The sequence below is a fragment of the Xylocopa sonorina genome, chromosome 1 (genome assembly GCF_050948175.1).
Source record: "Xylocopa sonorina isolate GNS202 chromosome 1, iyXylSono1_principal, whole genome shotgun sequence".
In the NCBI taxonomy this organism is placed as follows: domain Eukaryota; kingdom Metazoa; phylum Arthropoda; class Insecta; order Hymenoptera; family Apidae; genus Xylocopa; species Xylocopa sonorina.
In genome coordinates this window covers 19,403,344-19,419,712 of record NC_135193.1, presented here as the reverse complement: position 1 = coordinate 19,419,712, position 16,369 = coordinate 19,403,344, and the positions used below count along the sequence as shown (strand labels likewise).

Here is a 16,369-nt window from a genome sequence, read left to right as displayed (position 1 = left end):
AAAAGGGAAAGGAAGAGGTGAGAAAGAGAGTAAGAGGGAAGGAAGGAAAAAGAGAAGAGGCAGAGTGGAAGGAAAAGGAAAGGAGAAAAAGAAAGAGAGAAAGAGGGGGAGTGAGAGCAAGGAGAATAAGAGAGGTGGTTCCGAAGGTGTTCCGGAGGGACAAGTTTTTAGAGTGCACTTGCTTTTCTTCGTTCGGGGGCAGAGGGTGAATAAGACAACGATGGCAGGATGGTGGTACCTCGGTGGTGCTTTTCTTCTGCTTTTTGGTATTCTCCTTGCTCCCTATTTGTACAAGATCAACTGGATCAAGGTGAGTCTTCCATCGATACCATTGCCCGGTTTACCTACTTATATCGCATCTTTTGCTTTCCTCCTCGGGACCGATATTTTCTGTTTACAGAGGAGATGGTACAGTAATTAAAGTTATTACCATTTCATTAAACACGCGAAGGAAATAGTATTAAATTATTTACGAAGCTGACCTGATTGATCCAATAATAAATGAACGGTATATAGAGTAACAAAAAATTTACCTATTACGTTTCGAACAAGCAAAATTGCAAATGTTTGACGTAACTGGTAGACGGCATCAGGTTTCCATGAAATTAGCGTTGAATTTCAAGCGAAAGCAATTCAACCACACACATAATATCCCAGCTACTGTTAAATAGTTTTTATTTTATTCAGCAGTTTGAAAATAAAAATGAATGATGCGTAGATTTTATTCGATATGATTTATGTACTAAAAAGGATACAAAAATAGATTTTCGCCAAATTAAAATAAAAAGAAAACTTACAAATTTTACAACCCCGGTACTATTTTTCTATTCTTTCTTTTTTCTTCTTTTTTTCATCGACTTCATAAAATGTTAACGCATACGACATGCATGGGCGCGAACAGAAGCCGTCACGATAACATTATGTTTACAAATGAAGAAGCAGATTTCTTTTTGCACGTGACGTCGCGAAACTAGAGGAATCCTTTTTCTTCGTATCAGCGATTCTCCCTTGCCTTAAAAGGAAAACGTGACACATTTCAATGTAGTATTAAATATTTCAAAGCGAAAAATATATTTCTACGAATTAATCAGTAGAATTATTATTCTTAATGGTAAATTTTTTATTCTATTTTATTGAAAACTATTGACTCTTACTCATCCTTCACCTTGTTCCTTTCGCACGAGATTGGCTTCCATTATTTTTATCAACAAAGTTTATGTAGAAGATAAATAGAGTTAATTCTTTCTGTAGGATTTAAGGCTAGAAGGTAACGGTAAAAAAGTTCTAGCAAATCACTTGGAGTCAAAGAAACGAAAATTGGGCAAACTTCCACCAGTTTATCCCAACGGATGGTTCGCCTTGTTAGAAAGCTCGCAATTAGGTAGGGGTCAAGTGAAACACGTGGCTGCTCTTGGACAAAATTTTGCCGTTTACAGGTATTTCAGCACTTACGTTTAACTAGAACAAAATTTAAAATAGCACTGTAAATAGAATTCCATCCAAATATTTAGTTATCATTATTTAATAATTCCTTTAAAGAACAGATAACGGGACAGTAAGGATTTTAGATGCTTATTGCCCCCATTTGGGTGCCAATATGGCAGTGGGTGGTCGTGTGAAAGGTGATTGCTTAGAATGTCCCTTCCATGGTTGGCAATTTCGTGGTTCCGATGGACAGTGTGATCATATCCCATACGCTGACAAAAGTAATCTAATTAACAACATTATCTTTCTTTTGAGTACAATAAGAGTTTCAAACAATAATAATTACTATTGATTAATGTTAAGTACTTACGTTTTATAGTATCAAATTATGTTATGCATCTCATTTTAGTACCACATATAGCAAGAACGAAAACGTGGAAATGTTGCGAAGCGAACGAAATTATTTTCGTTTGGTATCATGCTGAAGGATTAGAGCCACATTGGGAGCCGCAAACGATCAATCACGTTTTGAATCGAACGTGGCGTTATCAAGGTCGAAATGAATTTCTGATCAACTGTCACATACAGGTCAGTTTTAATTTTGTTCATTTGCTACCGCACTGAAAGGAGGCTGACAGAGTATCTTCCTTCTAAAATGTTCAAATTTTACTCTCTGTTTACTATGTGATGGATATGTGATGGATAACTTTTAAGTTACAAATTAAATCGGCCATGGAAACTAAAATCAAGGAAACCAAGTTCCCAAATTAATGCTTAGATCGACAACGATCTCTCAGTTCTTCTTTTTCATTTTCCTTTTTTTAGATGTAAATTAAATAAAGCTGGGGTGCATTATTTGAGATAAGAAATGGATTTTGGACTCCTTGATTCCAGCCTCCATGACGAATCCTAAGAACGATGGTTTGGATTCGAACAGGTAAGGAATCCATAACTAACGTCGCCAAACTAAAAAAAAAGAGCTTAATATACGAGATGATGTAAAGATAATTTTAAGAACGTTATGATGGTCTAAGAACTACGTGAATGCATAATTGAAAATCACAAGAAGAAAAATATTCTGCGTATTATTAATAGAGATAGATAAAAAATGAAAGCCTAATTGGATTTTCGTCTTTATTTTGTAAAATATCATATTGAAATTAAGATTTGATGTAACAAGATATTCAAGCAAAAGGTGATACTTTATATGATGAGAAATGTTATGCAATATTATAATGTAAGTACTATACTTTCCAGGAAGTAGCAGAGAATGGCGCAGACTCAGCGCATCTTAGCGCCGTACATGGTCCAGCGATATTTGCGAAAATCTCTAATTTTCTGTCTTCTTTTGCCCGACATCAATGGTCGAACGTTAATTGGACGCCGCATAATTCTTTCTTGGAATCCCTAAGCTCTAATGAAGAAAACGAGTCGAAGAAACAAAACGAGGAAAATTTAAGGCACAGAGCATACATGACTTTAAGGCACAGATTGATACTGTTTGAGAAATTCGAAGTTTTACACTTGGACGTGAACGTTCAACAAATAGGTCCAGGATACGTAGAGCTGATGATGCACACATCGCTGGGATCCATGTGCATTTTTCAAACAGTTACGCCAATGGAGCCCCTTTTACAAAAGGTTTCGATTTCATTTCAATGTTCAGATATATTCTTAAGTTGCTCTTTTTCCACCCTTTGCAAATTTCTTTCTAAAAAGAAAGTGATTCAATTTTAGTAAAAAATTTGTTACTTTTAAAGCTTATTATAATTATTATCATTTTTATTATCAGGTGACGCATGTAATGTATTCGCCACCGGTACTCGGTCCATACGCCAGTATGTTATTCTTAGGTGAATGTTTAATGTTCGAACGAGACGTAGCCATTTGGAATCGAAAGAAATTCGAGAAACAGCCTCTGCTCGTTAAAGAAGACAAAAGCATAATCGCCTATCGCAGGTGGTACTCTCAATTTTATTCGCAACATAGTCCAAGTTATCACGCTGCCATGAAATCTCTACAGTGGTAGGGATAGCAATATTTTCTGTAATACGAAAGATTTTTTTAAGTCTTCAACTACGCTCGATAAGATTTTATAATAACAATGACAATTGTAATAATAGTATTATCAATTATACTGTATAAGATTTCTAATGCAATAAAAACGAATAAATATACGTATGTATAGTCTCTCAATATTTATGGCACAATCGAAAGGCGGGTAATTCGACAGCTTAATTCTATATTATCGACTTACTTTTTCTTGCGGGATCTCGTCATTTTCAGGTGTACCATAAATACTGGAATTCTGTATGTACCGATTCCCCTGTATAATATCGATAGCTTTTCAACAATACGATATATTTAGTTCAAAGTTAAAATACAAGTACGATCGATTATATTATTACTTCTAAATACCATTAAATATTCTTTCATGAAAATAGAGTGCACGTGAATGAATCGTATTCCCTTATTCTCCTTTTGATAAACTCTTTGTCACAATAAAACGACGATGCGCGTACAAATACAATATACAAACTAATTCACAAATCACGTGATATATAAATATGGGTCACGTGCTCCAAGCCACAGCTGATTGGACAGTCAGACATGTGGCGGCTCTCAAACGCGTTAAAAACAGGTTCTCGAACGTGAACGTTCTGATCTCGTCGCGCGAGGGACAAGCATGAGTCCCGAATTAGGCTTCGATGATGTGAGTAATTAAAATTTCTCACGGTTTTTTTTTTGTTTTGACCAATCGCATTTGACCTTGTTACCTAAATGTTTTAACGGTCGACTATTGAAACATAACCTTGACTTAATCGCATAATATTTAACCTTTCAATCGGTTTTATAATCGCAATGCATATGCAACAGTATGAAAAGAAATAATAGTGAATATTTAATGAAAATATAAATGATCGACAAAATATGAAACAATATAATGTTAACTAATATATCATTTTCAGATTTTACTTAGGAAAACATTAGTGAAAATATAAATTTAACTAACAAATAATAAGAAGAAACTAACTTTCTTCTTTTTGTAACTTTAATCTCTATATTCTACGTATAAATGCTTCGTTGCTTTAGTTGAAAGACTGATAGTGTTCAATGATAAGAAGTGACAAAAAGATATTGGAATATTCTAATTGAAATTGAAATATCCATCTATAAATAATACATCATTACGCGTGCAATGATTAGTAAACCAATAGACGAAAAATGTTGAAAAATATATAACATGAAATTTGTTGTAACAGCTTATATAATGAAATTTGTTATGTACTGTGCGTTTTAAAGATAATTGGTTTATACATCCATTTAAGTAACAAATTTAATGAATTACAGATTGATTAATAAAATGGGAAGGATACCATGGAAAAAAATATTGCAATCTATTAAACAGCTGTAACGAACTAACCTTTAAACGCTTGTAATAAGCTTAACCATTATTGATTCTATTTCAGTGATTAATATTCTGATTTATAATATTTTGTAATTGTTATGCAACATAACTAATTATGTAATAATTAAATTACTATGAAATGTACATTTTCAATCATATTAAACTGCATTAAATTGTATAAATTAATCTTATTTTTTCAAGAATAGTTTTATTGTGATAATCTCTGGACAATTGAGTTTCAAAAGACATCATAAAATATTAAAAATACTAAAATATTTATTTGGAAAGAAGATATTTGCCTTGGCTTCTTGTATTAAATCAAATGAATGGTACTGACGACAATCATTACACAAATATTTCTAATACGAAAATATTCTTCTTCTAAATATTTATAATATATAGAGAAATATCTCTTTTATCTTAATCTTTAGAATTTTTAATAATTGTAGTCCCATATATTAAATTTATATCACTTGACTAACTGTTTAACTTTTATTTTTAAATACAGTTCCAGACATTGAAATTAAAACATGTCCACATCAGGGATCAAAAGCAGTTATTAAGGCTAATAAATGCTATTTTGAAAGATGGATGTAATTCCCTACAGGTATAATAATAATGTTTAAAAGCTTTTAGTTTTGTTGATGGTACCTTACCATTATTCTCGTTTTACAGATTGTTACTGATTTTGACTTAACATTAACGAAACAACATGTGAATGGAAAAAGAGTTCTTAGCAGTTTTGGTATGTATACATTTTGTATTAAATCATTGTACTGTAAAGTTTAAACAAACATGTATATATAATGAAATTTATTTACATTTTTTAACAAAGTAAACGGAAATAAAATACAATTAAAACAAATACATTAATGTTACGATGCTTTATTTACCTCTTAATTAAAAAACAAAAATAGGGATCTTCGGCAAATGCAAGCAATTACCAGAGTCATACTTGGTAGAATCAAAACGTCTTTATAAAAAATATAGGCCAATCGAAATAGATCCTGCTTTACCAATTGAAGTAAAAGCAGAGGAAATGACAAATTGGGTGACCGCTTCAGAAGGTATATTAAAAGGAATACCTTTTGATCCTAGTGAAATACCAGAAGTAAGCAAGATTTATGGAGGTGTTTTAAGAGACGGCGCCAAGGAACTTTTAAAGAAATTGTATCTTGCTGAAGTCCCAGTGCTGGTTTTTAGTGCTGGTTTAGGAGATGTTGTTGAAACTGTTTTAAAAAACCATGAAGTTCTATTCGAGAATATGAAGGTAATCATTTTCTAAATATATAAAATTGCTTCCTCAATCTTTTAAACTTTTAGTATAGTAATATATATGGCGTAATAATGCAGTAAGAATTTCTCTCCAATCTTTAGGTGATTTCAAATTTTCTCAAATACAAAGATGGGAAACTGGAAGGTTTTCAAAATAAACAATTGATTCATGTTTTCAATAAAAATGAACATGCAATAGAACAAGACTATTTTAAAGTTCTTGAGAAAAGAAAGAATGTTCTTTTAATGGGTGATAATATAGGAGATGCATCCATGATAGATGGTATGGTCGATACACGTGCAGTATTAAAAATTGGTTTCCTTTACGATAACGTAAGTATTATATGCTCTATCACATATTCCATAGTTACATGTAGAGAAAAATTCATCTATTTAATAAATAAATATAAAAATTGAATAGAAATCCTTATAATTTTTTTAGATTGAAGATAGTCTCTCTTCGTACATGGAAAAGTTTGATATTGTCTTAGTTGACGATCAAACAATGCAAGTTCCAATTGATATCCTACAACGATTATTTTAACACATATACTATGACAAACAATTAAACACAAATTTTTAATTTATTTAATTAAGCTGTGACTGACAAAGTGTGCTTTGATACATACAATTTTGTATCCTATATATTTAATTTGTACTTATTTTACCATTAGAATGTGCACTTGCTACTGCTATGTTCCAATGATGAAATAAATTTTGTGGGATTAATGAGATATGTACGAGTTACAATCTTTTTGTAAAAATGCTACTTGTTTTTTTTCCCATAAAATTCCCTAGTTAAATAATGAATTCGCAATACTGTAACAAACTTTGCAGGCAAAGCAAAGTTGAGAACCGTTGATTGTCGATCAACGTGATACCTACATCCTGTAAGTACATTACTAACCACAAAACACGAAGTACTCGTGTTCTTTGATCGTTCAAGTTTGATAATATTTACTGCTCGAAAGACTTCTTCTCGTAAATTATTTTTTTAAACTCTCTTCAATCAATCCAGTCTGTTATTTTAACACGTGACGTTATAACATTCCATATAAATAAGTTCCATAAAATCTTGTAAAATTATACAACCTGTAAAACAAAGTCCGAACTACGGTGATTCGATTAATCGATTCAGAACGATATTGAATATTACAGAGTCGATAACAAATTACAAATCGAATACGGAAACATTTAAAGTAAATCAACATAAGCTATAGTTAACTTTAAACAGATTTAATAATCAATAAATTTAAGCGTATATTTTTTATAGGCGCTATTATTAATCGTACGGAAGGAAACTCCGTGAAAATTAAGAAACCTTTTCTAAGAATTTAGAAAAACTATTCGTCTGCGATATTGCGCTCCGAAGTTACTAACTATTTCGAATTTTAAATGAATAGCATCGGAGAAGCTTGTAATCAATTTAAAAAGGAGTACGATGGGTGTTTTCAGCTTTGGTTCTCCGAAAAATTTCTTAAAGGAAATCTAGACGATTCGATGTGTTCAAATTACTTTAAACAGTATAATCAGTGTCTTCAGGTAACTAAATGAATTCTTTTCTCAAATTCGTTTTCTGTTAAATAAATATCTACGAATGTTAAATATAGAATTATTGATCAGAGCTATTTTCTTTACGTGCTATTTTTTATATTTTTACATAATGTGCTATATATACGAAAGTATGTAAAATGTACAGAAGTGTGTACCGCGACTAGAGCTGATAAGCGTTTTCAATTTTTGTATAACATAGATTATAGAATTTATGCCTTACATAAGTTATTAAAGAACGCCTGAATGGTTAATGAAAAAGTATAACATTGATCTGATTGATTAACGTTTGAATGAATAAATACACGTGCGAGCAACACTGTCCCGTAAAAAGAGATTAAATTATTTTAATCGAAATAAATGTGACAATAAATTATGGAGGCTTGTAAAGATTTGAAAGCACAATACGATCGTTGTTTTAACGACTGGTTTTCCGAAAAATTTCTACGGGGCATTTATGACGATAGCGAATGTGCACAATTACTTAAACAATATACCAAATGTGTATCGGTAAGTTTAACGTGGTTAAAAGACATTTATTCATTTTCAAATTTCTAACCTTGCTCTTGGTGATTTAATATTGTGCTCGATTGCGTGTACGAAAAATTAAATAACTATAAAACATTTACCAGTGTCGTAAATTATATAAATTTGTGTAAGATTTGCACATAAAAATGATCAAAAGTTATAAACTTGTTATTTTTAAGCGTTAAAGGTGTATCTGAAAGTCTTGATTTCTTTAAAATCGTAATAATTTAAACACCAAACAATTGTTTATAGCTTCATTTATGGTTAACCTCAAATATGTTGTACACTGATACAAGTCACGTGTATATTTTATTTATAGAATTGATATTAATTGGTTCATACTGTCAAAAGGGAGACCAGTAATCAATAGATTGAAATATTCTTTCTATTCTCCCTTTAAATTTTTATTACCATTACGTTTTCTACTGAAGTTTTATCAAATGTTGTAATTTAATATTATTTAAAGATTGTAGATTTTATTCGTTATAATTGTATTTCAGCAAGCCATGAAAGACCAAAATATAAACCTAGACGAAGTGAATGTAACGCATTTGGGAACTGAACAAGAAAAGAAAACCGAAAATTGACAATTGTATATTTGATAGAGCATTCTTGTAATATTTTATTTTAAAAATGAATTCTGTATATATTTAAATAAATTATAATTATATCATATAATGTACTACTTTTACTTTCCTATACAAAAATTTTTAAAAATCACATCAAGAACTTCTTCAGTATTGATAGTACCTGTTATTTTACCTAGTTCTCTGGCTGCACCTCTAATATTCTCTAAGGATATAGCCATGTCATAATTTGGTATTTCGGTTGATTTCAAATATTCTTTGAGATAACGTACAACATGCAATAAATGATTTCTATAGCGTGCATGACTAATCACTGGACTTTCTTCGGTTGGATTACCGCATCTAAGATTAAAAAAGAAATTAAGTTAGAATTAGAGAACAAAAGTATTTGATTTAAAAGAAATATACTTTTGATTAACAATTGTGTAATTTTATATGATTATCTACTTTATAAATTAATTACTCACATTTCCTCAAAGCATTTCCCTAACGCATTTATAAGATCTTTCAAACCTTCCTGTGTTTTACATGAAACAGGTATAACATTTTGCTTCCTCCAGCTTTCTTTATCTTCTTCTTTAAGCAAATCTATTTTATTCAATACAACAAAAACCCTTTTCGTATCTATTTCCAAAAAATTCTTATATTGTTCTAAAAATTCTTCCATTGAACTTTTGATATTACACTCTGCACTAAGTACACACATAATAAAATCTGCTTTCTTCGAGTACTCTTTCGCTTTCCTGATACCTTCTACTTCTATTTCATTTTCTGGATCATTCCTGATGCCAGCAGTATCTGCAAGGATCATCGGATATCCACAAATATTCGTTGTCAATTCTATAACATCTCTTGTTGTTCCTGGAGAAGAAGTAACTATAGCTGCATCTTTTCTGGAAAGGAGATTCAAAAGACTGCTTTTTCCAACATTAGGCTCTCCGAAAATTGCTACACGTACTCCGGAACGTAAAATTTCTCCTTTCCTTCCATCAGAGAGATGTTGTTCAATTTCAGTACACAATTCCTTTGCAGTAGCTTTTGCATTTTCTAAGACATTAGATTCCACGCTGTGCTCCTCAGAGAAATCGACATAAGCTTCTAAGCTGGCAAGAATATTCAAAAGAGTAACGCGCCAAGAGTCGTAAAGACGACGAAGAGAGCCGCTAGCTTGATTGATAGCCTGTTTAGTGAACAGCAAATATTATAGCAAACTTCTAATAAATTTTTGTGGCATCGCATCAATTTAATTTATACCTGTTTACGCTGTTTCTCAGTTTCTGCTTCGATTAGATCTCCTATACCTTCTGCTTCAGTCAAATCCAATTTTCCATTTAAGAATGCTCTTCTTGTAAATTCTCCCGGCGATGCTACATGAAACTGTAGCTTCGAAAGTGCATTTAGAATTGATGTCACTACTGCGGGACCGCCATGAACATGGAACTCTACGCAATGTTCTCCAGTGAATGAATTAGGCCCTGCAATTTATTATTTAATGAATAGATAATCCATCTTTTCTATTGTATTCCTTAATATTCACATACATTTCATTGTTTTTCGGTAATATCCCCAAAATAGAACTTGAATTTACCTTACCTGGGAACCAAAGACACAGACCTTTATCTAGCATTTCTTTTGTCTCTGGATCATGAATTTTTCTCAAGAGAGCTACCCTAGGTTTTAGACTTGACGTTTTCGTCATTCTTTCCAAGGCCGTTGCTGCTTTTGGCCCGGATATTCTAATTACAGCTACTCCGCACTTACCATATCCTTTTACATACAAGAACATACATTAGTTAATTACGAAATTATTTAGACTAATGAACAAAACAGGATCATTGCCAAAGCATATCGAATTACACAAAGTTAATACTAAAAATGTTTTTATTTAAAATAAAAATATATAATTTATTATTTTAAACTGCAAATAAATCATTTCTTTCATCCAATTAAATTTCTTCATTCGAATTCTTAAGGGAATTACGCTTTCACGTGTAATTACGTATAAAATTTACGTCTTTTTATTTAACAGTTTTAAATTTCCAAAAACATTGCGCATGCGCAATCAAAATTGGCGGAACGTGAGAAGTATCTCGTTCTAGAAAGTATTATCTCTCGATGAGTCTTTCAAGTTAAAATTGTACGCTGTACGAAGCTTCGCAAAATTGGTAAGGGGGTGCAGACGATGCAGAAGAAAGTATAACAACCGGAAGATAGAGCGTAAATCGTGGAGGATCTACGTCCAACGACGTGTGTCTGTAGTGAAATCAGTGGGATGAAAACTGTGTGCCTTGTCCCCTCCGAAGTAGGATTTAATTTCCATATCTTTTTACTTGAGAATATTCGTAACATCTAAATGCGCGATATACAAACACTAATACTGTACTTTGAGTAGAGATAAGATACTTTATTTTCACGCTTGTTTCACATCAGATAAGAGTCAGGTTAGGTGTTTAAGTGCAAGTACCGAGCACGAACATTGACCAAAAAGACGTAAGGTAGAAGTTAGTAATTGCAGAGTCAAAAGCTTTCGACGTTAACTAAAAGTCGAGCGTTTTACTTGATTTTCACGTAGTTTATCAAGTGTACGGTTCATTCTATTCAGCTTTAAATAACGACATAAAAACAAAGATTAAATATAGCAGAAAATAAATTAACGTGTAGAAATATGAAAATGAAGTAACAAAATGGCAGAGTTCGCAGAAAAGTTAATTACTAGCAAGGATGTGCAGGAGCGGTGTAACGATTGGGTGAAGTCGCAAAAAAATTTTACGTACGCGGATAAATCGCAGTCTAAAAGAAAAGCAGAGGACGATAACGATAGCTACGACACTGATTCCGAATTTGATTCCGTGTCAGAGTGTGGCACGAAAAGAAGGAGAATTGGTTTACCGCTAAAACGCGAGGTCTATCATCTGACATGCGAATGGGCCGGCTGTAAGTACGAGACCAATCGCGTCGAGAGATTCGTGAACCACGTGGCTGCGCACGTGTCCGATTTAAGCACGCGAACCAATGAGGAGAACGTCAGCGTCTATGTATGCCAATGGAACGGTTGTGTTTACGAAAGTAACGATCCCGATGAGATTTCGAGGCATGTCAATTACCATGCGTATCACACGAAATTGAAATGCATTGGATCGAATATTCGATCTCGGATCAAATTACCTGTACGACATTATTCGCTACCTTTTTCAATTACTCAAATTTCGATACTGATACTTGCAGAGATTTGAATGTTATTTTTATTTTAGAAATGTCGCCGAGATTCTGAATGGAAAAATGTCGTGGATCTACCGGCGCCTCTTCTTTGCCGTTGGGAAGAATGTTTAAAATATTTCAGGAATTACCAGTTGTACTTGTATCATGTGACTGCGCACATCGAGGAAAGCCCAAGGGGTAATAAAATTGAAGGAGGTCTAGAATGTAAATGGACCGGTTGCGGTAGCTTGTGTCCTAATTTGTACAAATTGCGGGATCACATGCGACGTCATACGAAGGAGAAAACTGCTGCTTGTCCTGATTGCGGCGCTACATTTGCTTCTAACACTAAATTTCATGTGCACTGTAAACGACAAATACCAATCGACGGTAAAACTTGATTTAGTTTCACTGTTTATTGTAAATACCGTAGCCTCTGTTTATATTTTGAAGTATTCAGCTTTGTTAGTGCCCTAAAAGTTTTAACTGTACATATTTTTGCAAAATCTGTTCGTATAATTTAAATTTCTAATAATTTGCCCAACATAGATTCATGTGAAATTAATAGATGTAATTTAGTTTAATTATTATTAGTTCAAGGTTTCCAATGCTCCCATTGCAATAAGTTTTATCCAACTGAAGGAATTTTGAAGGATCATATGCGAATGCATGTGTTTAATTATAAATGTAGCCTTTGCGACATGAGTTGCGAATCACCAGCCAGTTTGGCAAAACATGTTAGATATCGACATATTTCTACCAGGAGTTTCCCTTGCCAACTTTGTAGTCATGCTGCTAAATCTCAACAGGATTTGGATTCACACATGACAGTTCACACGAATGGTCCGAACTTCTCGTGTCATTTCGAAGGATGCTTGTTTAAATGTAAAGTCGCGTACACTCTTGATAGGTACGCGTTAGAACTATTTAGTAAATTAAGTCAATTATAAAAATACTGTATTTACTTTTATATAAAAAATATTCTATTTTAAGACATATCGAACGCGTTCATGGGATGCAAATACGATGGTATTGTTGCCACGAATGTCCGATAAAATATAGAAAAAGCTATAGGCTGACAAAACATTTGATCGAGGCACATCAGTTGCAATTACCTAGCGGTCACACAAAATTCCAATACACTCATGATGAAGATGGTTGTTATAGACTACAAATGGTTAGATACGAGGCTGTCGAAGAAGAAACAAATCCTTCTATCAATCAGTCAAAAATGCAAAATAGAAAATTTAAAATTAAGTTAAATAAGGATTCTAGCGTGCCGCAAGTAGAAGTAATTTTTTTATTTGCAATAAAACTTGGAATATTCGTATAAACTTGGTATACATAAAATATGTTTGTTTCTCTTAGGTTTTTGAAGATTTTGATGAAAAAGAAGAGGAAGGTGAAGAAAAAGAAGTAGAAGAAGACTCAGAGGAGATAAATAACGAAGGGAAGTCTATGCCTGTGATTTCGAATATTCTGATAACGATTGATGAAACTGATGCTGAAGGAAATATAATTAGAAGTAGAGTTGTGGAAGCTCAAGAAACTATGGAACTACCACCGTCTGAAGGACGACCAGTAATTTTAACATAAATTAATGATTGATAAGATTTTCCAATAAAATTCAGTGAAAACCAAGCCTACGTTTCTATTGCAAAATTGCTATTAAAATCTTTACACTTTACATTTATGTTTTTATGAGTTAATACTTAGAAAATTGGAATTTGATTTTTCTTTTGCATGAAGTAAATAGTTTATTAATAGTATATACAGTATGTTATATATAAATAAATTAACGAAATCTTCATAAATAGATATAAGACAATTAACTAGGAAGATAATCGGAGATCAAAACACGCTTCATCTTCTATTTCTAACGAATCTGGTGTATCTGTTATTGTGACCAGTTCTCCATCAAAGTATAATTTAATTTTTGATTGCTCAATATTCAATTCTTGAGCACACCTTTCTAATAAAGTTTTAAAATTTTCATCTCGTTTAACAGAAATTAATAGATTTTTCTTGCTTGTTGTTTGTACTTTTATTACGCATATATTTTCGTCGTTTTCTTTATTCGTATCCTTTTCCAAACTGGCTTGTTTGATAATGCCACCCTCTATAAAAATATCTTTTAGTTTTATTTCAAACTAATCAAAGAAATCTACAAGTTTCATATAAAATGTTAATGATTAATTTACCGAGTATATCTATTACAGATAAATTAATGGAAGTTGGGGTATCATTTTTCGTAATAGTTCTATCCTTTTTTGTTATTAATATTTCATCTATTGATACTTGTTCTAAATTAGCAAAATATTCAAAAACTTTTTGGAAGTTTTCACTCTGGAACAAAATAAATAATTTTTCAACTATTTGAAAGTGTGAACCAGTAGTAGTAGTGTGCTCTAATATTTACAGCCACATACTTTTGAGATATTCAAGCGGTGTACATCTTTTGATCGCCAAAGAACTTTTATGTTTATTTCATAAGTCTCTTCCTCGCTAATATGACAATTTTCATCTACTTTCTTTTCAACTAGTATTAAATCATTTTCGACTGGATTCTGTTTTTCTTCCACAGAAACAATTTCTAAATCAGAATCTGATTCTGATGTATCTCTCTTCTAAAAAAAGAAAGTAAAAGACAGATATATACAACTTTAATTGATGAAATTAATCATTTCAGAAATTATTAAATGAAAATTATTATTATTTTACTTTGAATACAATACTTAAAATATTCATTGCATCGCTCGAATATTATACCATTTTTGTCTCTCTTATTATTAATGTAGTAAAATCTCATTTGTAGAACAATGATCAATTAAAGAAAATTGCTAAATTTCATTCAGTATTAATATTTTAATTTACTCACAAATCTATGCTATAACAATTCATATAATCAAGATTCTACTCTACTAAAAAGGTATTGTATAAATTCGAGAGTATTGCAATAAATATTCCTAGTGCATATAATACTTGTAAATTAATTTACTTGTCTCCGTCTTGTTGCTCGACGTCTAGAGGTATTCTTTTTTCTTCCTGTATTCCGACTTGGTCTGACTGGTACCGCAACATCATCAGGAATCTCAATAACACTGTAAAAGATAGATCACAGCTTACACGAACCATACAATATAAATGTTAGTATATATCTATGATGTTTCAACAGAAAAAAAGGGATAAACATCAAGTATGATATATTGTAAATTATAAAACTCTAGAAAAACTAATCATCTATGAACATTATTCTATATGCATTAGACGTGCTTCAGATCTTCGTTATTCTCTTGTGCTTTTTCCATTGCCTTTGTACAATTTGATTGCGGTAATGTCCGCTTCTTCTTCAACGCTGTAAATGAATCGTTTCGTGTATTTGAATTTTCATTCATAAGAAAAAAAGCTCGTAAACGTTAATAACGTGTAAAAGATAAGAGAATAGTTTAATGTATACCTTTCAACTGTGTAACAGAATTTAAATACATGTCGTCGTCATCCTCAGAGGAACTCACTAATTGCACTGTTTCCATTATTTAATATTTAGGCTTCGCTAACGACGTGCTATTTACTACTTACAACATTTAAGACAACGAAAATAAGTTAAAACGAATTCTGTTTACTACTTGGATGAAATCAAGGTTAGACGTAATGGCTTTCGACTATTTCTAAATGCGACGATGAATCTCTTCATGAATGTACATGACATTCAAAAGCTAATAGATTGTAGATGGTATTACTAGAGTTCTTCGAGAGCTTAAATAAATAACATTTAGTAAAAAAGAATAAGCGAATTCTATTTTAGTATTACGAACTTTTTCTGCTCGAGACAGTATTTTAAATTTTGTGACTGTTCTGCCATCTTTAAAGAGTGACGTAGATTTGACTTTGGTTGATTTCGTTCTCTCCAACTAAAAAATATTCGGAATACTAATAAAAAACATACAGAAGAATAGATAAGCGTAAGATATTCTCCTCGTTTAGTAATTGAACATAAAAATTTCTTATTATTCATATAATCTAATATCATACACTTCTAATGTAAGAGAAATATTCATATTTAAAATTCAAAAATATCCAATACTGTTTTAAAGATATATATTAAATTTGACGTAGTTGTACATAAATCATAAATTTAAAAAGTCACGCTCTATATACATATATCATAACTTTTTAAAATTATAAAAATACCATAGAAATAAATTGGATTCATTATTATTTTAGTAATATTCGATTTAAGTTATTTTAATGTCAAAAATAATATCTTTGATAATTTAGTGTGATGTATATTATTTCAAACCGTTTAAAGGGACAAGAGAAACAGAACATTGTCCTTAAGAATCTCCTTCCATCCTTTTCGCTCTTTAATCCTGTAAGGCTGTTCAGCGATTGGTGC

General features: G+C 31.7%; 6 protein-coding genes across 7 annotated transcripts; 4 read left to right on the top strand and 2 right to left on the bottom strand.

Annotated features, from left to right (window-relative positions):
- Positions 1-220: 220 nt before the first annotated feature.
- On the top strand, positions 221-3,454 carry Nvd (cholesterol 7-desaturase nvd). Its single transcript, XM_076894135.1, has 6 exons — positions 221-310; positions 1,252-1,436; positions 1,540-1,706; positions 1,835-2,013; positions 2,683-3,066; positions 3,218-3,454. Exons 1-6 carry the CDS (start codon positions 221-223, stop codon positions 3,452-3,454), a joined length of 1,242 nt encoding a protein of 413 aa, XP_076750250.1.
- A 138-nt stretch (positions 3,455-3,592) lies between these two features.
- LOC143423112 (TP53-regulated inhibitor of apoptosis 1) lies at positions 3,593-8,866 on the top strand. Of its 2 annotated transcripts, XM_076894212.1 has the most exons (3): positions 3,593-3,607; positions 7,975-8,170; positions 8,689-8,866. In XM_076894212.1, the coding sequence occupies exons 2-3, from the start codon at positions 8,036-8,038 to the stop codon at positions 8,773-8,775; spliced, it is 222 nt and encodes a 73-aa protein (XP_076750327.1). In that variant the 5' UTR covers positions 3,593-3,607; positions 7,975-8,035; the 3' UTR covers positions 8,776-8,866. The 2 variants fall into 2 exon arrangements, with proteins under 2 accessions (XP_076750327.1, XP_076750320.1); XM_076894205.1 differs by lacking the exons at positions 3,593-3,607; positions 7,975-8,170 and adding an exon at positions 7,403-7,651.
- Positions 4,012-6,693, top strand: Cn-iiib (cytosolic 5'-nucleotidase IIIB). Its single transcript, XM_076894147.1, has 6 exons — positions 4,012-4,138; positions 5,343-5,441; positions 5,510-5,579; positions 5,752-6,104; positions 6,212-6,442; positions 6,552-6,693. The coding sequence occupies exons 1-6, from the start codon at positions 4,112-4,114 to the stop codon at positions 6,651-6,653; spliced, it is 882 nt and encodes a 293-aa protein (XP_076750262.1). The 5' UTR covers positions 4,012-4,111; the 3' UTR covers positions 6,654-6,693.
- Positions 8,800-11,312, bottom strand: LOC143423015 (tRNA modification GTPase MnmE). The gene is made up of 5 exons (XM_076894050.1): positions 10,980-11,312; positions 10,369-10,542; positions 10,030-10,250; positions 9,243-9,955; positions 8,800-9,117 (listed from the first exon to the last, which is right to left on the bottom strand). Exons 1-5 carry the CDS (start codon positions 11,122-11,124, stop codon positions 8,877-8,879), a joined length of 1,494 nt encoding a protein of 497 aa, XP_076750165.1. The 5' UTR covers positions 11,125-11,312; the 3' UTR covers positions 8,800-8,876.
- Positions 11,313-11,383: 71 nt separating this feature from the next.
- On the top strand, positions 11,384-13,660 carry Hinfp (Histone H4 transcription factor). Its single transcript, XM_076894041.1, has 5 exons — positions 11,384-11,942; positions 12,027-12,363; positions 12,568-12,883; positions 12,967-13,264; positions 13,342-13,660. Exons 1-5 carry the CDS (start codon positions 11,460-11,462, stop codon positions 13,567-13,569), a joined length of 1,662 nt encoding a protein of 553 aa, XP_076750156.1. The 5' UTR covers positions 11,384-11,459; the 3' UTR covers positions 13,570-13,660.
- A 39-nt stretch (positions 13,661-13,699) lies between these two features.
- On the bottom strand, positions 13,700-15,571 carry Rad60 (DNA repair protein Rad60). Its single transcript, XM_076901924.1, has 7 exons — positions 15,431-15,571; positions 15,243-15,328; positions 15,111-15,196; positions 14,972-15,074; positions 14,403-14,600; positions 14,175-14,319; positions 13,700-14,092 (listed from the first exon to the last, which is right to left on the bottom strand). Exons 1-7 carry the CDS (start codon positions 15,504-15,506, stop codon positions 13,806-13,808), a joined length of 981 nt encoding a protein of 326 aa, XP_076758039.1. The 5' UTR covers positions 15,507-15,571; the 3' UTR covers positions 13,700-13,805.
- Between the last annotated feature and the right edge of the window lie 798 nt (positions 15,572-16,369).